The 21,253-nt window shown below is 41.5% G+C and overlaps 1 protein-coding gene across 4 annotated transcripts in view; it reads right to left on the bottom strand.

Annotated features, from left to right (window-relative positions):
- Positions 1–2,369, bottom strand: part of LMTK3 (lemur tyrosine kinase 3) — a 114,853-nt gene extending 112,484 nt beyond the window's left edge. For 2 of the 4 annotated variants that reach the window (XM_073656313.1, XM_073656315.1), the window contains exons 1-2: positions 1,980–2,368; positions 1,516–1,646 (exon numbers count right to left, since the gene is read on the bottom strand). In XM_073656313.1, the coding sequence (XP_073512414.1) occupies positions 1,516–1,603 (88 nt within the window). In that variant the 5' untranslated portion in view covers positions 1,604–1,646; positions 1,980–2,368. Of the gene's footprint in view, positions 1–1,515; positions 1,647–1,979 lie in introns of all 4 variants that reach the window. The other 2 variants (XM_073656316.1, XM_073656314.1) reach the window with 2 other exon arrangements.
- Between the last annotated feature and the right edge of the window lie 18,884 nt (positions 2,370–21,253).

The raw sequence follows: 21,253 nt of genomic DNA, 5'->3' as shown, positions 1-21,253 counted from the left end.
TGTGTAGTACATTACAATGTATTGTGCGCTGTCCACCGCTCCACAGAGTGATATCATATTCTGCTGATACCAAGCACAATCACACCCATGTATACCGTGGGGAGCCTTAGAGGTAAACACTTGACAGAGCCTCCGGGATTTCATGAAGACTAGCACAAATGTTGACGAGCGTTTCATTTTTTTTTTCACGAGCAAAAAGCAATCTCATTTTGCATTTGGCTAAATTAACATCAGAGAAAACAGCATGGGCAAATTATTTAATTCATTATTTATTATATATTATTTATACTATATTATCATCATTTATTATATATTTATTTGTTATTTCATTGTATATTCTTTATTTAAATTATCGTATATTATATCTGCATTTATTATATATTATTTATCATATATTTATAATATTTATTATACCACTATACATTATTTATTATTTCATTTATTATATCATTATATGTAATATATTTATTATATTATATATATTAAATCATTATATATTATTTAATTTATAATTTATTATATTATTTATTATATTGGATATTTATTCTATTGTATTTACTGCATCATTCAATATTATTCATTATTTAATGCATAATTTAGTTTATTACATTATTATATATTTTTATTATATTATTATATATTTACTTAGAATATATTTATTTTATCATTACATAGTTATGATTTTATTTATTATATTATATTATTATATATTTTCGATTATATATTCATTTATTATATTTATTACAGCAATAGATATTATTTATAATTTAATGTATCATTTATTATATTCTATTATTATATATTTTTAGATTATATATTTATCTATTATATTAGATATTATTTATTATTTCATGTATCATTTATTATATCATTATATATTTTTAGTTTATGTATTTATTTATTATATTATATTTGTTACAACATTAGATATTATTTATTATTTCATGTATCCTTTATTATAGTCTTATTTGTTATATTGTATATTTATTTATTATATATCATTATTATATATTTATTCCTATTATATTGATTATATCATTATATATTATTCATTACTTAATTTAAAATGATTAAATTAGGTATTTATTTATTATCCTTATTAAAAAAAAAAAAACCTGCATTAACCTGACTACGTCACCATGGAAGGGAATTGATTTGCAATTATCGTTCCGGAAGGCGTTAGTGTTCAGAATGACAGGTTGGGGCTGAAAAGGTTAAAAGATAGTTGCCACTGCGATGGAGGCTGCAGTCTATTGGCAGACGTAGTGAATAAACAAGGGGGGCGGATTAAAGGGGTTAAAATGGCTGAATAAATGAAATAGATGAATGGCTGGGGATGAGATAAATGGGACGCTGAGCCTAAAATGGGGACAGAATAATTAGGGGAATGGTTTCGTAGATGCCTAAAATCAACATCAAAAGTCCAGGTAAAATAGCAGCACTTGCCGTCGGTATGACATAGGATGCAATAGGAAAGGCACAGGACAAAAGGAAAAAGGGGGGTGGGTAGCTCACCGCTTTCTGCTGGGGCTGCCAAGGCCTTTTCTGGGTTGAAATACGACATGGAAACCACCAGGATAAAGAGGGGGTCCACTCTCAGCATCTTAGGGGGACAGATTCCGTGGTCTTGGAGAGATCACACTCTGCTACAGCATGAGATATAATAAAAAAAAACAACAACAAAAAAAGCACAAACAGTATGCAATGCACATCGTGAATGCAGGAGAGCATGCAAGCCATCTCCGGTCCGACACTAGCCAACGGGAAAGTCTCTGCCTCCTGCAGAACGAAAACCCCCCAGGTCTGCACAGGACGCCATGCGGAGGATTTTTTTCTTTTTTTGCATGAATTATGTCAGTGCCCCTACTGAGCCTGCCTGAAATCATCATCATCATCATCATCATCATCATCATCATCCCCTTCGCACCCAGAGATGGAGAGTAAAAAAAAAAGGGCCATTGAATTGGCCCCCGTCTTACCTGCTTCCCCATTGGTATGATAGCATTGCAGGACGGAGGGATCTGGGTCTCATGTCAAAAAATACGACTCCGCTTGTCCGAAGGATGAAAGAAAAATACACACATGGAACGCGGGGAAGGGGGGATAATAAAAAAATCTTCCCAGACGGATGCAATATGGCCAGGGATGATGTTACTGAGATACTACGCTGTCAGTGATGGCAATATGGACGTGTCAGTCCACGCACGGATGTGAGGAAGAAAAAAAAAAACGTAGCAATTAATAGAATGAAGCGGAGATTGATATATATTTTTCAGCTGTGTATGTAGCAAGGGCCCCCTTCTATGTGATGGATAGGAGACCCTCCTATTGTCCCGCCTGCCTGTCTTTACAGATGGGGATGGTGATTGGCGCTCAGCTCTGTCTTTTAGGATCTCGGGTAAGGGAGATGCTGGAGAAGGGAAGGAGGAGGCTGTCGTCATGGCGACCATGGTACTAGCAGCCTCAGCAGCCGCTCTGACGGGGAAGCTGCAGAAGCTAATTTGGTGGAGACGGAGGCAAAGCTGATTTACCCTCCATTGTGGAGATGGCAGAGATCATAGAAGAAGGCTAAAAAGCAAAACAGCCATTAGGTCCTTCACGTCATTGCTCCACCTGAGGTGGCCTGTCATAACGATGGCCCTGCACCCTGTGCAAAGCCACGTCTAGCCCACCTTCACCCTGCACCTTTACCTTCACCAGCCACTTTGTAAAATTCCTCTGTTTTTTCTCGTTACGTTTCTTTTAGACCTTTTTATTTTTCTTCAGGCTTTTAGATAGTTTTTTGTTTTCTTCATTGATTTTAATTGAACAAAAATAGATGCTTGTAAACGGCACATTTATGATGATAGAAATATATAAAAGTATACACACCCGGAGATAAAAATGCCCCCTAATCACACAAAAAGCTGATGTTTTTGCTACTTTTATCGTGATGTCAGACTACGTTCCCACAATGAGCTTTTGTAGAGTTTTTGCGGAATTTCTGCACCATTTCTGCCCCTATTATGTAAATTATGCTTTTTGCATTTTTATTGCATTTTTGACGCTGCGTTTTTTGTCTCGATTTGCTGTACTAAGTTTTAACTAAAGCTGATTTGATTTTGATGCTTCCTGGTATTTGGCTTTGACAAACCATTATTGCTATACTTAGGTGCGGATTGCATGTGTATTTGATGCATTTCAGCCACAGAAATGTACTAAAAACATATGTGCGTTTTTTACCTGCAGATTTTCTGCATCTATGGGAAAAATCCACGCATAAAACTCTTTTGCTGTCTCAGCAAAGTGAATGAGAATCTGGAAATCTCGTTGCTTGTTTTTTCCGTGCTGATTTGAAGCAGTTTTATATCAGCGGCACGTCATCTCTTTCCTAATTTTTGCAGTGTTTTCTCATCAAGTCTGAGGCCACGTTCACACGATTTGGTGAGTTTTTTACCTCAGTATTTGTAACCCAAAATCAGGAGAGGAAAAGTATAATAGAAACGCATCACTGCTTGTGCATTTTCCACCCTCTCCTGGTTTTGGTTTACAAGTAGGGATGAACATGGAAGTTCAGGTTCTGGTACCCGATCCGAACTTTAGTTCAAAGTTCGGTTTGGGTACCAGAACTGTACCCGAACTTGAACCAGAACCCAAAACCCATTGAAAACAATGGAGAGCCGAACTTTGGATCTGGAAAAAAATTCTCCCTCTCTCTGCAGAGGACTTCCAGAAGAAATCCGTGTCCAGCGTTCCGGTGCAAACCCTCAACTTTTACGTTTGGGTTAACTCATCTCTAAAAATACTGAGGTAAAAAAATCAAGAAGATACTCAACGTGTGCACATGGCCTAATGGATAAGGAAAGAAACGCATCAAAACCCAGGCAATACCCCTCGTATTTTACATAGCGTTTTTCCTGCTAACACATCAGTATTGGCAGCAGATGTTTCTGCTGCCAATACTGAACGTGTGCACATACCCTTATACTTTCTTGCTGCCAATCAATTCGCAGAACCCGGTCCATTAACTGCCATGTTAGCAATTTGTGGCCGTCTGATGTGAGGCCTAAAAATCGCATGACGGCTTCCAAGGCTCTTCTTTTGATTAGCCGGCCTGGCACAATGTCACATGGGTGTCACGCCAGGCTGGCTAATCAAAAGAGGAAGCATCAGCTAAGAGGCGGCTCTAAGGGCTCCTGTCCAGCAGCCACAGATACTGACGTGGTCGATGGACCGAGTCCTGGGAATCGATTACGTCCTTGTGACAACCGCGTGCCATCTGTGAGCCATATTTTACATCCGTGTGCCATCTGTGTGCTATATTTTACATCCGTGTGCCATCTGTGTGCCATATTTTACATTCGTGTGCATCTGTGTAGCCATATTTTACATCCATGTGCCATCTGTGTGCCATATTTTACATCCGTGTGCCATCTGTGTAGCCATATTTTACATCCGTGTGCCATCTGTGTGCTATATTTTACATCCGTGTGCCATCTGTGTGCCATATTTTACATCCGTGTGCCATCTGTGTGGCCATATCTTACATCCATGTGCCATTTGTGTGCCATATTTTACATCTGTGTGCCATCTGTGTGGCCATATTTTACATCCGTGTGCCATCTGTGTGGCCATATATTACATCCGTGTGCATCTGTGTGGCCATATTTTACATCCGTGTGCCATCTGTGTGGCCATATATTACATCCGTGTGCATCTGTGTGGCCATATTTCACATCCGTGTGCATCTGTGTAGCCATATTTTACATCCGTGTGCCTCTGTGTAGCCATATTTTACATCCGTGTGCATCGGTGTAGCCATATTTTACATCCGTGTGCATCTGTGTGGCCATATTTTACATCCGTGTGCCATCTGTGTGGCCATATTTTACATCTGTGTGCCATCTGTGTGGCCATATTTTACATCCGTGTGCATCTGTGTGGCCATATTTTACATCCGTGTGCCATCTGTGTGGCCATATATTACATCCGTGTGCATCTGTGTGGCCATATTTCACATCCGTGTGCATCTGTGTAGCCATATTTTACATCCGTGTGCATCTGTGTAGCCATATTTTACATCCGTGTGCATCGGTGTAGCCACATTTTACATCCGTGTGCATCTGTGTGGCCATATTTTACATCCGTGTGCCATCTGTGTAGCCGTATTTTACATCCGTGTGCCATCTGTATAGCCATATTTTACATCCGTGTACATCTGTGTGGCCATATTTTACATCCGTGTGCATATGTGTAGCCATATTTTACATCCATGTGCCATCGGTGTAGCCTTGTTTTACATCCGTGTGCCATCTGTGTGTGCCTGTTTTTTACGTCCATGTGCCATCCGATTTCATACATCAACATTTTAAAATGTACATGATCAAATAGTTTCCTAAGTTAATAATGACAATGTATCTGCAAAAATCGGATGTGATATGGGTGTTCTGTACAGTATATGATTCTTCTTTGGAAACCCGTAGTCTTGTATAGGCGAGTCTCACCCAATATACGGGAGAGAATAGTACACAATGCGATTTATTTTTTTCAGGGACACTTCGTCTGTGTGAAGAAATTGTCCTCTGAACAGCCCTATTGATTTACACTAGTCAGTGAGCTGTGCACACGTCAGTATAATCTGCTGGTCTGAACATGCCCTTATTCCCACAGAATTAAACACAGCAAAGGACATTAACATGGGAACCTCCTGAAAGCCAAGGACTAAAACATGGCTGCTTAGTATAAGAAATGAAAATTTCAGAGAATAAGTGGGGCCTGACATGCACCTTGAGGACAGAGGGGAGCCAACAAGCCACTTTGCCTTGGACAGGGTGTTTAACCCCTTCACGACATATGACGTATATTTACGTCATGTGTAGTGTCCCTGACTTTGATGTGGGCTCCAGCCTGAACTCACATCTTTCCCCGCATAATGACAGCCGGTGGATCGGCTGTTAACCAGTCAAATCCCGCTGTCAATCTATGACAGCGGGATTTAACACACGCCAGCCAGAAGCGCGTCACAAATCCCCCCCATCGGCGCCTCTATCATGTGATCACGGTGTGACGATGGGTTATCATGACAGTCGGGGGTCTGCAGAAGACCCCCTTTCCTGTCACTACGATATTCCATGGCCGGCGTTCATAGGAGAAGATTTCTGATATACATAGCAGTGCAGAAGCCCTGCTATGTGTAGCACAGGCAATCGGACGATCACAGCTTCAAGTCTCCTAAGAGAACTATTAAATAAAGCAATAAGTAAGAGAAAAATAAAAAAATATATATATATGAAAAAAAATAAAAAATGCATAAAAGTTCAAATCACCCCCCTTTTGAAAATAAAACAATAAAAATTACACATATTTGGTATCGCTGCGTTCGGAAATCTCCGATCTTTCAAAATATAAAATAAATTAATCCGATTGGAAAAGAATTACGGTTTTTTGGCCGCCACAACGTTACAGTAAAATGCAATAAGAAGTGATGAAAACATTGTATCTACCCCAAAATGGTATCAATAAAAATGTCATTTTACAGCACAAATAATAAGCCCTCACCCAGCCCCAGATCCCGACAAATGAGAACGTTACGGGTCTCGGAATTTGGCGACAAATGAAAAAACTTTTTTTTCATACAAATTTCAGAATTTTTATTACCACTTAATTAAAAAATAAACTATACATGTCTGGTGTCTGTATACTCGTACTGACCTGAGGAATCATATTACCAGGTCCGTTTTACCATATAGTCAACATTGTAAATAAAAAAACAAAAAAACTATTGTGGAATTGCACTTTTTTTGCAATTTCACAGCACTTGGATTTTTTTTCCCCGTTTTCCATTACACTATATGGTAAAATCAATGGTGCCATACAAAAGTACAACTCGTCTGCCAAAACACAAGCCCTCATATGGCTACATTGACAGAAATACAAAAAAGTTATGGCTCTTAGAAGAAGGGGACGAAAAAACGAAAACTTAAAATGGCCATGGCGTGAAGTGGTTAAACAGTGGGGGAAAAAAAAAACCCGTAATAAATCGTATTAGTAAAATCTGCATCTTTCTACTCCAGGACTGATCTTTCATTCTGAAAATTCTCAATTCATGGGTAAAATGTGTAGTCAGTGAATGCAGACTTTCCCATTACTGAGATAGGAGATGACAGTTGGTGCTCATAAAGTTCTATGGAGAACTGTAACTGTCACTTCAGGAGAATTTTCAGCAGAATGTCTGTATCTGCCTTACTTCTTCTCTCTCCATAGAACTTTATAAGCACCAACAGTCATCTCCTATCACAGTAATGGGATATTCTGTCTTCACTGAATAAAAATTTTCTAGATTTAGCAATGAATTGAATTGAGTTAAAGATCAGCCTAGGAGGTGAAAAAAAGCAGATTTCTCTAATAAGATCTATTGCAAAGTTGCTTATTTTCATGTGTTTTGTTGATTTATGAAATAAAAATAAAAACGATGGTTACTCTCTAAAAGCAGCACCAAGGGTGACCGGAAGCCCAGCTACAGCTCTGCCCATTAAAATGTCAATATCAGCGAAATCATCTGATAGTATAATATGCATGGGGGATTCCCGACTCTCCCTGGGAGAAAAAGCTGAAAGCCGAGCAATCGTTCAACCAACAGCAATCTAATGTGTATAGGGGCCTTTAGTATATTTTTGGAGGGTGGGAGGTAACGGGCAGGACCCAGAGGAAATCCATGTAAGCAAAAGGAGAATATATTGTATACTGGTGGTCTGCTACACCTGTTGTAGTTCACTTCTATTTTCTACATGTAAAAGTAATTACAAATTTTAATTGATTAGTCATGTACAGGTAAATCTGAAAGCCGTGCACCACTCAGCATCAACCATATCATTTTGCTATGCAATTATGGCAGAAAATGTTATTGCTATAAATACCCAATGACTAATGATGATGTTTTTACAGTGATACAAAAGTGCTGGACAGGACATTTTTTATTACATATACAGCGGGTGAAATAAGTATTGAACAAGTCACCAATTTTCTAAGAAACAATATTTCTAAAGGTGCTATTGACATGAAATTCTCACCAGATTTCAGTAACAAAACTATCCAATGCACACAGGTAAAGAAATCAAACCATAGATGTCCATAAATGAAGTTATGTGTAATAATGAGAAATGACACTGGGAAAAATTATTGAACATGCTTACTGAAACTTCTTTAATACTTTGTACAAAAGCCTTTGCTGGTGATGACAGCATCAAGATGCCTCCTGTATGGGGAAACTAGTTGCAGGCATTGCTCAGGTGTGATTTTGGCACATTCTTCCACACAAACACCTCTTCAAATACTGAAGGTTCCATGGCTCCTCCTATTAACGCTGAGCTTTAGTTCTTTCCATAAATTTTCTGTCGGATTCAGCTCAGGTGACTGTACGAGCCATTCTAGCAGCTTGATTTTCTTTCTCTGAAACCAATTGATAGTTTCCTTGGCTGTGTGTTTGAGATCATTGTCTTGCTGAAATGTCCACCCTCGTTTCATCTTCATCATCCTGGTAAATGGCAGCAGATTTTTATCAAGAATGTCTCAGTACATTTGTTCATCTTTCCTTCAATCATATGAAGTATGCCAGTGCCGCATGTTGAAAAACAGCCCCACACCATGATGTTCCCACCTTCAAACTTTACTGTTAGTATGGTGTTTTTGGGGTGATGTGCAGTGTCTATGGGCCTCCAAACATGGTGTGTGTTATAGCATCCAAAGAGTTCAATTTTGGTCTCATCTGAGCAGACTATATTCTTCCAGTATTTCACAGGTTTGTCTAAATGTTGTTGAGCAAACTTTAAATGCGCTTGAGCATGCTTTTGGTTCAGCAATGGAGTCTTGCGTGGTGAGCATGCATACAGACCGTGGAGGTTGAGCGCATTACTGTCATGCAAGATGAGGGAAGGAATAAGTGTACAACAATGGGAAGAGGGGGAAGGAAGCCCAGCAACTAGCGAAAGGGGGAGTGGAGACTACTAGGCAAATCTAATACCACCCTGCCTACCCTATCGCCCTATATAGGTTCTGCACCTATCACCCAGCAGAAACCTAAGCCCTGTATGTCCCTAAAGCTTGGCCCTAAAAAGGGAAGGAATGGAGTGAGCACTAGTCGGGCCCCACTACAAACTAAAGACAACAAGGTAAACAAACAAAGGGGATACACTTAGCTTGAGCAGACAACAGAGAGATAACGGCAACTATCCAAGGGCACCACAGACAAAACTAGCCGACTGCCAGTACTCCAAGTCTGCACAGAGGTACATAGAACTATCACCGGCGACTCTCTGGAGAAACTGAGAGTTTTTAACTACCAAGCAAGGGAGTGTCAATCAGCAGCAGAAGGTGGAGGTAGCTGCTGGGTCTTAAAGGGAGAAGGATATTACTATACTACAGAGAGGATCAATGCCAAGCACAGTGACCTTCTACAGCCAGATCCAGAGCGACTGTCTGTCACACCTGACATACCCGTGACAATTACTTATAGTTTTCGTTCAAACAATTGTAGTTGATGATTCCAGGTCTTTCTATAGCTCTGCACAGGTGGTCCTTGGCTCTTAGACAACTCTTCTGATAATTCTTTTCACTGTTCTGTCTGAAATCTTGGGGAGAGCATGTGGTCGTGGATGGTTTATGGTGAAATGATGTTCTTTCCACTTCTGGATTATGGCCCCAACAGTGCTCACTGCCTGGGACCTTCAGTAGTTTAGAAAGTCTTCTGTAACCAATGTCATCAGTATGCTTTTCAACAATAAGGTTGCAAAGGTCTTGAGACAGCTCACTGGTTTTACCCATCTTGACATGTTGCTTGTGTGGCACCTTGATAATGAGACACCTTTTTATAGGCCATCAGTTCAACCAACTGATATTATATTTCACTAAGTGGCAGGATTGCTTTCTAATTACTGATTGATTTTAGCTGGTGTCATAATTCTCCATGGCTTTTCGCACCTCTCTTTCTTCATGTTTTCATTATTTTTTCCTGTGTCATTTTTCATTATTACACATAACTTAATTTCTGGATATCTATGGTATGATTTCTTTGCCTGTGTGGATTGGATGGGTTGTTACCGACATCTGATGAGAATTTCATGTCAATAGCACCTTTAAAAATATATTTACGTAGAAAATTGGTGAAATGTTCAATACTTATTTCACCCGCTGTATAAACTAATGTGTGTGATATAATAACATGCCTCGTAATGGGCCTACGCCTCAGGTTTTTTTATGTACGAGAAAAACAGACTGAGTTTCATCAGTCATCAGATTTTCATCAGAGGTTGGTCAGAGTTTTTCCAGTGTGGTTAAAGAAAGAAAGAAATTCCAAAGCTTCTCATATACTTTGCAATGTTAAACACGTACAGCACATGGACTGTACATGGACTGTACACTGATGCCATCCGTGTGCTGTATGTGTTTTTTCACAGACCCACAGACTTGTATTGGCCCTTGTCATACGTGCTACCGAAAAGAATGAACACGTGCATAGCATCATAAATTATAATGGGTACGTGTTGAATCCGTGAAAAAAGCGGATACCACATATACTGGAAACACGGACGTGTGAAGGAGGCCTAAAGTGGAAGTTTCCTTTAACTGAGGTATCACTGTCACTCTGTGAACAAAGTCCTAAAAACAAGAGGAAACTAAATTGGTCAAGCCGTAGTATAGTGACCTTTATACATCATTGTGATACAATAATTTGCTACTAACATTAAAATATTGATAAAAGTACCACTAGCCTTGCTGATAGTTTAGATATTTTGATATCTGAGTATAATTTTTTCAATTTTAACAGACGCTAAATTGCAAGGTTCATATTTTAACAATTGATATTTTTCATCCTTAAAGGGAACTTGACAGTAGCACTACCTGTGTGCAAGAAGAGGTTGAGGGAAATAAAGCAGCATAGAACATAATAAAAGATGCCTTTTATAGCGCCATGCCCTAAAATGTTGTGCTGAAATTCTGATTTTGTTTATATGTAAACTAGTTTTGCAAGTGCATATATCAGTGCACTTCTTGATCAACAGCAGAGACAGAGGTTTTGTTGCATAATGTCACCTCTGCTTTCCACTGTCACTCAAGAAGCTAGGTAGGTATAGGTGGGGAGACTGCAAGTGTACCAATACGCCCACCAGTGCACTTGCAAACCTAATTTGCATAGCAATAAAAGCAGAATTTCAGTGCAGTGTATGGAGCTGTAAGAGGCATCTTTCATAAAGTTGTGCACTGTGTTATCCTGCACTTCATCTGATTAGGCTCCCATTAAATGGGGATTTTCTTTGTAATTTACCCCCATTTCCTTTGCATTAACATACGGTCACACATTCCTATACAGAAATGCATTATATAAACCTATGACATTACTAAGGGTATGATATAAAACCAAGTGAGACATTTGATAAATGACCGTAACATAGAAAAACAGCACAAGCTATTACAATGAACGCACAACCTGATCAAGATGCCTCATAACATATGGTCCTTATTCCTGCTATGTCTTTTGAATATGGGAAAACACCAACAAAAAATGCGTGTAAGACAAAATATATAATTAAAGTGGCGTAATCTTTATTTTATGATTCTAAAATACACGTGCATCATACAGTACAGGCCAAAAGTTTGGACACACCTTCTCATTTAAAGATTTTTCTGTATTTTCATGACTATGAAAATTGTACTTTCACACTGAAGGCATCAAAACTATGAATTAACACATGTGGAATTATATACTTAACAAAATAGTGTGAAACAACTGAAAATATGTCTTATATTCCAGGTTCTTCAAAGTAGCCACCTTTTGCTTTGATGACTGCTTTGTACACTCTTGGCATTCTCTTGATGAGCTTCAAGAGGTAGTCACCGGAAATGGTTTTTACTTCACAGGTGTGCCCTGTCAGGTTTAATAAGTGGGATTTATTGCCTTATAAATGGGGTTGGGACCATCAGTTGTGTTGTGCAGAAGTGTGGTGTATAAATAGCTGATAGTCCTACTGAATAGACTGTTAAAATTTGTATTATGGCAAGAAAAAAGCAGCTAAGTAAAGAAAAACAAGTGGCCATCATTACTTTAAGAAATGAAGGTCAGTCAGTGCGAAAAATTGGGCAAACTTTCAAAGTGTCCCCAAGTGCAGTTGCAAAAACCATCAAGCGCTACAAAGAAACTGGCTCACATGAGGATCACACCAGGAAAGGAAGACCAAGAGTCACCTCTGCTTCTGAGGATAAGTTTATCCGAGTCACCAACCTCAGAAATCGCAGGTTAACAGCAGCTCAGATTAGAGAGCAGGTCAATGCCACACAGAGTTCTAGCAGCAGACACCTCTCTACAACAACTGTTAAGAGGAGACTTTGTGCAGCAGGCCATCATGGTAAAATAGCTGCTAGGAAACCACTGCTAAGGACAGGCAACAAGCAGAACAGACTTGTTTGGGCTAAAGAACACAAGGAATGGACATTAGACCAGTGGAAATCTGTGCCTTGGTCTGATGAGTCCAAATTTGAGATCTTTGGTTCCAACCAACGTGTCTTTGTGCGACGCAGAAAAGGTGAACGGATGGACTCTACATGCCTGGTTCCCACCGTGAAGCATGGAGGAGGAGGTGTGATGGTGTGGGGGTGCTTTGCTGGTGACACTGTTGGGGATTTATTCAAAATTGAAGGCATACTGAACCAGCATGGCTACCACAGCATCTTGCAGCGGCATGCTATTCCATCCGGTTTGTGTTTAGTTGGACCATCATTTACTTTTCAACAGGACAATGACCCCAAGCACACCTCCAGGCTGTGTAAGGGCTATTTGACCAAGAGGGAGAGTGAAGGGGTGCTACATCAGATGACCTGGCCTCCACAGTCACCAGACCTGAACCCAATCGAGATGGTTTGGGGTGAGCTGGACCGCAGAGTGAAGGCAAAAGGGCCAACAAGTGCTAAGCATCTCTGGGAACTCCTTCAAGATTTTTGGAAGACCATTTCCGGTGACTACCTCTTGAAGCTCATCAAGAGAATGCCAAGAGTGTGCAAAGCAGTCATCAAAGCAAAAGGTGGCTACTTTGAAGAACCTAGAATATAAGACATATTTTCAGTTGTTTCACACTTTTTTGTTAAGTATATAATTCCACGTGTTAATTCATAGTTTTATGCCTTCAGTGTGAATGTACAATTTTCATAGTCATGAAAATACAGAAAAATCTTTAAATGAGTAGGTGTGTCCAAACTTTTGGTCTGTACTGTATACAAAGGCTAAAAACACAATGGTGGCTAAAAATAAAAAAAATGAGGCTTCCTGGCTCAAGTATAAAGAAAATTCAAAGAACGATGTAAAAGTTAATATTGGCTGATGTCCAATCTCAATGCAAAGCATTTATTTCAAAAAGTGCTGTCAGAAAAGTACCATTAATAATAAGCAAGTTATACAGAGAAAACCAGAAGAAAAAAGGTTTCGCATATGCTTCTTCTAGGGATGAAGCATACGCGAAATTCACTTTGGATTGTGTTAGAACAAAACTTTGGAGATATAAGTGGCAGAATTTAGCAAAGAAGATTGATTGGCATAGGTCAGCAACAAAACTACAGACATTGCTGAGGAGCTTTATGTATAGTAAGTGACCAAAGAGGTGGGGGAGGATGAATTTAAGCATAATTTTGTGTGTGTGAGAATCATGAACATGTAAATTAAATGCATTATTATTAAAATAATTTTATTATATTTTTTAAATGAAGTTTCAAAAAGAAAGGTCAATCATCTATAGAATGTAGTATCTGTGATATGACTCATACCGGCTTTGCCCCATCCCCATTATCCCTTCCAATACTGAAAAAATATATCTGAGATAAAGGGTGAAGGCTGGTGGTGGGACAACTTGCTGCAGCAGAATATTCCCCCTAATTTATCAGTGGAGACCAGTTTACAGCTACTTGTTTAGCTAATCCAAAAACTTCTCAGTCAGTCCCCTGTAGGTGATGCATCATTTTGACAATTAAAATCAGGGAGTTAGTTACAGTGGGTGTAGAGGAGGCCATCACACACAAGCATTGGAGCCTGAGAGGGTCCAAACATTAGAGCAAAGTTGGATGAACCACCAATTTTGGTAGAACTTGCTCACTATCGGCCATTCAACCTTTACTCTACATAAGAGGTCTCAAACACGTGGCCCATGAGCCGAGTGCAGCCCCTGATGCTGCATCATACATCCCACAGGCACTGAAGCTCCCTATGATGATCGTGGGGAGGTCCATTGGCTGGCAATGCCAGTGCTTCATTTCAGCTGAAATGTATTGCGGTGCAGAGACCATCTCTCTGCACCACAATACCAATAGCAACCACTGGCCAATCAGAGGCCATCATCTGACGTCGGCGTGCCAACTTGGGCAGCGTATTATGTCACTGCCATGCACTGCCCAGCTGTGCAAGAGGAAGAGGTTGGTGTTCACCGAGGGAGCGAGGTCAGGTGAGTAGGATTTTTTTCTTGTGTATGTGAAGAGTGGCAACATTAGGGACATTTGCTACATGAAGGTGACCAGGATGGGGACATTTGCTACATGAAGGTGACCAGGATGGGGACATTTGCTACATGAAGGTGACCAGGATAGGGACATTTGCTACATGAAGGTGACCAGGATGGGGACATTCACTGCATGAAGGTGACCAGGATGGGGACATTTGCTGCATGAAGGTGACCAAGATGGGGACATTTGCTACATGAAGGTGACCAGGATGGGGACATTTGCTGCATGAAGGTGACCAGGATGGGGACATTTGCTGCATGAAGATAACCAGGATGGGTACATTGCTACAACATGGTGACCAGGATGTGGACATTACTACAACAAAGTGACCAGGATGGGGACATTACTATAACAAGGTGACCAGGATGGGGACAATACTACAACAAGGTGACCAGGATGGGGACATTACTACAACAAGGTGACCAGGATGGGGACATTACTACAACAAGGTGACCAGGATGGGGACATTGCTATACAAAGGTGACCAGCTATAAAATTGTACCATAACCCATGCGATGAATGGCATTTAAAAAAAATGATCAAAACATTGCATGGAAAAAATGCTATTGCTGAAAATGTCATCTCATCCTGCAAAGAATGCGGCCTGTTAAATTATTTTTTTTTTCTGTGCAGTCAATTTACCCAGCTGAGTTTAAATCTACCATACAGCTCCAGAGATATGGGGCTTTTTATTTAGTGCTAATTCTTACTGTCACTACAAGGGGGCAGTGCTCACATGGTAATTATGCACAACAGCCTAAAGACACGTCCCAGAGGATCCTGTGAGTAATGCCCTCTTGGTAAAAATCACAAAAATTAGCATTAAAAAAGGCCCATATCTCTGGAGCCATATGGCGGATTGAAAAAAATAAATAAATGGAATACTCAGGGGAGCAGCAGCAATAAAATAAAAACAAAAACTGGCCAGTTTTCATTAGGTCCTCTTTAAAGGTGAGGTCACCTTTCAAAAATTATTGCTCCAAATTCTAATGGAGGCAAGAGCTGTCACTCACCCTCCCGGGTTCTAATAGGGTCATAGTGTAGAGACTGCAGTGTGACGACATGTCGATAGTGTTGCAGCCAGTGCAGCAGCTTGTGTTATCTACAGAGATAAGGCTGATGACCTCAGTAATCGGCTGCAGTGCTGTTGATGTGACGTCACTGTTGCAGTCTGTACACAATCACCAGAGTAGTGGCGAGGGGCAAAGTTGGACCTCATAAAAGTGACTAATAGCCCAGGACTTTTTTTGCTGTGTTGAGCCTTTGGAGTGATGTTTGAATGGGGACAATCCCTTTCACAGTGCTTATCATTAAAGTTTGGTACATTTAAATAAATTTTGGATAAACACGGTGACAGATCAATGGGCCGCTCAGTAATCATTACAGCGATACCGTGCAGTTTTCTAAATGCTAATACAATATATTCTTTACCAAAGAATAGTGTAAGGAAATCTATTGTGGTCGTTTTCTGCATACTGGAAAACCATATGTTGTTACACTTGTCAGTCACAATAGCGGATGGAACCCGATCACAGCAAAATCTGTCACATATGCTCACCGACAACATATCGGTAACTGCGCTCTGTAAATGAGGTGACTGCATGTGACGTCCCGGAGAGGTGTTTTGACATAATGACAATAAACCTCAGAAAAGGAGGTGTCATATGAATCTAATTAGAAGCATTTCATACAAGTGACATAAAATTATTAGTACGATTTAGCCTGTAGATGTATGGAGTCACATACAAGTGATTGCGAAAGCATTCCCCCCTTCCCCCTTGGCATTTTTCGTGTTTTGCTACCTCACATCCTGGAATTTCACTATTTTTTTGAGAGTTTGCATCAGTTCATGTAAAGAAGATGCCAACAACTGTGAACATTTGGTTTCTTTTTATTGTGAAGCAAACAACAAATAGAACAAAATAACTGAAAACTTCAGTGTCCATAACTATTCACCTCCCTAAAGTCAGTACTTTGTAGAGCCTCCTTTTGCGGCAATTACAGCTGCAAGTCGCTTTGGATAAGTCTCTATGAGCTTTCTACATCCAGCCACTGGGATTTTTGCCCATTCCTCAAGGGAAAACTGCTCCAACTCATTCAAGTTAGGTGGTTTCCTCTGGTGAACAGCAATCTTCAAGTCTGACCACAGATTCTCCTTTGGATTAGGGTCTGGGCTTTGACTAGACCACTCCAAAACATTTACACGTTTCCCCTTAAACTACTCGAGTGTTCTTTAGCAGTATGCTTTGGGTCATTGTCTTGTTGGAAGGTGAACCTCCGCCCCAGTCTCAAATCACTGACAGATTGAAACAGTTTTTACTCAAGAATATCCTTGTATTTTTCACAAATCCATCTTCACCTTGACTCGGACCATTTTCCCTCTCCATGCTGCTGAAAAACATCCCCACAGCATGATGCTGCCACCACCATATTTCTCAGTGGGGATGGTGTTCTTGGGGCGATGAGCTGTGTTGGTTTGGCACCAGACATAGCGTTTACCTTGGTGGCCAAAAAGTACAATTTTGGTCTCATCTGACCACAGCACCTTCCTCCATACATTTGGGGAGTCTCCCACATGTCTTTTGGCAAACTGAAAACGAACTTTACAGTTTTTGTGTGTAAGTAAAGGCTTGTTTCTGCCCACTCTTCCATAAAGGCCACCTCTATGGAGTGTACAGCTTATTGTGGTTGTATGGACACATACTTTTGTCTCTGCTTGGGAACTCTGCAGCTAATTCAGGGTTACCTTTGCTCTCTGTGCTGCCTTTCTGGTTAATGCCCTTATTGCCCAGGCTGAGAGTTTTGGTGGATGACCCTCTCTTGGCAGGTTTACTGTAGTGAGCTGGCAGGCTCTGGCTGTTCGGTGATTATTGATATAGAGCCTGTTACAGAAGTGATTACACAGGATGATGTTGCCACCTTGTGGCCAGAGGTTGCACCTGCGCAGGGTGTGATGACAGAGAAAAAGACTGAGCCTCCTGTGTCCTGCCCTAGAGAGTCACGTGACCTAAGTAGGAAGCAAAAAAAAAGCGCACGAGGAGTTTGCTGTGGGCTGTGAAAAGAGCCAGGACTGTGTGCAGGCCCTCGTGCGTGGCGCAGGAGAGACTCTCAACGGGATTTCTTTTACCTGACACCATTTCCTCGGGGCCTTCCCCAGCTTCTTCACTGCTGAGGGATACTGCTATTACACTCCCTGCTACTGGAGTGTGGACTACATAAGGGAATCCACCAGAGCTTCTATCCGGATCAGAGAGACTGTAAGCGGGACCTCTGGCGAGAGGCCGAAGTATCCCTTCCTTTCTTTCCGCGAATTCTGCTGTTCCTGTTCTTTTTTCCGGCTGGGACGCCTTCCTGTAAAGACAGACAGGCCTTCGACGGGGGACACATCCTTCTGGAGTAAAGGACTGGTAACGTGTAAGTAGGGACAGTGAGGGTCAGCTTATCAGTACACGTTATTACTGTGCATATTTACTGTTGTCATTTATTGTTTTTCTTTGCTGTTAAAAATGTATCCGAGTAAAGATACGGTTATCAAGATAGAGTCTGTGTGTGGGGATCTTGCTGGGCCAGATTATAGATACCAATGCGCGGCCTTGCCCGCGGTCACTTCATTACTGTGGAACCAAGTTCTATCCATTTGATGATAATGAATTTGATGATGCTCTGGGTGATCATCAGAGATTGGGATACTTTTTTTTTTATAACCCAACCCTGCCTTGTACTTCTCACCAACTTTTTTGGGGATCTCCTTGATAAAGATGAGTAAACCCGTTGTTAAAAGTTCAGCGTTCGTACTGGACAGTTAGTGTCCGGTGCTAAACGCCAAACACAGAATTTCCCCAGAAGTCCTTTGCAATGTTCGGAGTTCCAGTGGAAGTCCGTTGCAGAGAGAGAGATGGGGTTCTGGTTCAAGTTCGGGTACAGTTCTTTTATCCAAACCGAACTTTGGAATAAAGTTTGGGTGGGGTACCAGAACCCGAAATTCCATGGGTCCACTCATCCCTACTCCTTGGTTTACATGGTATTGTTTGGTTAGTGGAGCCCCTTGCTTAATGATGTTGCAGCCTCTGTGCCCTTTCAGGAAAGGTGTGCATATACTGACAGATCATGTGACTCTCAGATTGCACACAGGGGGACTTCCTTTCATTAAGCATGTGAGTATGAAGGGAATTGCACCAGATATTTTTACAGAAGGGGTATGCACATGGCAATTTTTAACTATTTGATTCCATAAATTTAATTTATGTCAATATTTTTCTCACTTCACCAACTTTGACTGTTTAGTGCTGATGATGCATCACACACAAATCAGATTACAAATTTTTTAAAAATACAGGGTGGTTGCAATGTAACAAAATAGGTAAAAAAACAAGGGAGTGAATACTTTTGCAAGCCACTTTATGTGAGACTGCATTTGGGGGTAAGTGGATAGTGTAATATTTAGTGGGTCTGTAAAGTCACAAACTGAATGTAATGGTTAGAATTAATATTTTATGCGTGGGGGGAAAGTGGGGTTGTCTTGGTATGTAATGTGTTTTTGTTGTATATATGCAAATTGTCTCTGCAGAGAGGAAGAGGACTAGAACTCTAGTGCCACCTATAGGAAGTAGCAATCTTAAAAGTCAATATTGACTAACGAGCCTTGTCACATGACTTAGGATGACAGATATTGGCTGGATTTCTGATCTGAAACTGTCCAAAAAAACCTGTTGCTCTGCTTAAGGGTCACATATTCCTTCCTGAACCAGACTCCAAAGATTTTGATTAAGTCCAGCTGGATGCTGAACGGAAAGGGGGCAGAGGAAGACAGGTCAGAATCCTGAAGAGCATACTTTACGACTTTCTGCAAATGAATTTAGTTCCTGGAACTTTTTCATAAATCTTTCAGGCCTAGAACAGTGATCGTCATGACATAGACCATGTACATCAAGCACTTGTTGACCTCATAGAGATCTTGTCCTGGTGATCCGTTTGATCTCTATATTCAGACAGATAGACACTGTGAAAAGCTCTGTAACATAAGCAAAAATGAGAGGTGAAAGAACACAGCCTTGTCTGACCTCGGAAAGAGATCAGTCTTACAGCAATTCACAAGCATCATGCTGTAAATATCAAGGTACATCAAGTTACTGACGCGCCCCCTGGGCCATGTGTGCACGTGTGTGGGTTACCCGGAGCCGGGTCTCTGGGGGTTGTAGTCTCCGTGGCGGCGACCCGGTTCCGTGGCTCAGGGTGGTCAAACCAGTGGCAGTCTTTTATAGGGTTTTTGTGGTTTAATGTCCGACTACGCCACCCGTGGATTGTGGTCAGGGTGTACCGCCGCTGCGAGGCAGACTGCTGAGGCTGGTGTGGTGTGCGCAGCAAAGGATGGGATAACTCCCCACGGGAAGAGTATAGCCTCAGGGCAGGGAATGTGGATGATGGGAGTGATGGTGCACGGGCGCAGCAGGAACGACTCAAGAGTCTTTGCAGTGCAGTTCAAGGTCTTTACTGGTGATAATAAGGCAGACCCTCCCGGGAGTACTGGCTAGCATAAGGGGCCTGGTCAGTCTGTGAGCAAACAGGAGTTCCCCTGACCAGGTGGAGTTGTAGGCCTCCCCGTCTGACTGCACTCTCCCTGGCTACCTTGCTGTAAGCGAGTGGAAGTAGCCCACGTCCCTGAGTATACTGTGTGGTGCTCACCCGTATGGCTGGTGACTTGGGGCCTTCTGATAGCCCCCGCTCCTCGATGGCAGTGCTGGTCCCTTGCTCGTGACTGAGCCTCCGGGCTTCTATGGCCAGAGGACCTGAAATCCCCTGCCGGCGGGTTTCTGCTGCTGGGTATGAATAAGTCCCCCTCAGCCTCAGACTCCTGTGTCCGGTTCTTGGCGTCTTCTGCCAGGATGAACTCCGCTTAGCTCAAGTCCCTGGTCTTCAACTCCTGCTCCTACAGAGCTCCTCGCTGTTACTTTCCCTGTGTCTGGAACAAACTCCAGGCTCCGACTCACTAACCCCGCCCCAGATCCAGTTTATATAGGGCAGGTTCCTCCCCTATCTGGTCTGGGACACGAGGTGTTGCATGTTTAAGGGCTCCTGACCAGGGAACCTCCCACTTGCTCTCAGACGTAATATTTCTATCACTGTGGCAACCAGACCCCTGGGGTGCCACATTCCCCCCTAGTGAATTTAAGTACTCCGGGACTAAACACATTTTTAATAAAAACACAAATACAAGGGTATAAACAATAACAGGAAAAAGTACATTTTGTCTTGATGGTCACGGCATTTCCGTAACCAGGTGTCCATATCACCCAAGGTGAAGTCTTAGAACAGAGTAGGGGACCTGTCCAAAGCAAACCCCAAACATTGGCCCTGGGCGTGGCTGCAAGGCGAAGCTAATTACTTTGGACCACATGGGACCCCGCCAGACAGGTTTTTCTTCCGTGGCCGTCTTCGCCAGAGGCACCAAGTGCAACTATTTACAATGTAGTTCCGGTTACTCAGCGTCCATAACCTGTCAGTCCAAATAAACCTGCAGGATAACTAGAGAAACATAATCAATGAACAGGCAACAAAAACATAAACCTTTTTCAGCATTGGCAATTTTACAAGCAAATTCACATTATATTTTAGATTCTCCAGCGAGCGGGCATCTGTCCTCTAGTGCTCCTGGTGGACCTACGTAGCCCACTATCTGGTTCTGCACTACAGTGTATAGGAGGTGTTGCGGGTAGGCCTGGCAGCTTTCTGCGTACTTTTT

Source organism: Phyllobates terribilis, unplaced genomic scaffold, assembly GCF_046119375.1.
Source record: "Phyllobates terribilis strain yellow unplaced genomic scaffold, ASM4611937v1 Scaffold_12__6_contigs__length_324123572, whole genome shotgun sequence".
NCBI lineage: Eukaryota > Metazoa > Chordata > Amphibia > Anura > Dendrobatidae > Phyllobates > Phyllobates terribilis.
This window is presented reverse-complemented; position numbering and strand designations above follow the sequence as displayed.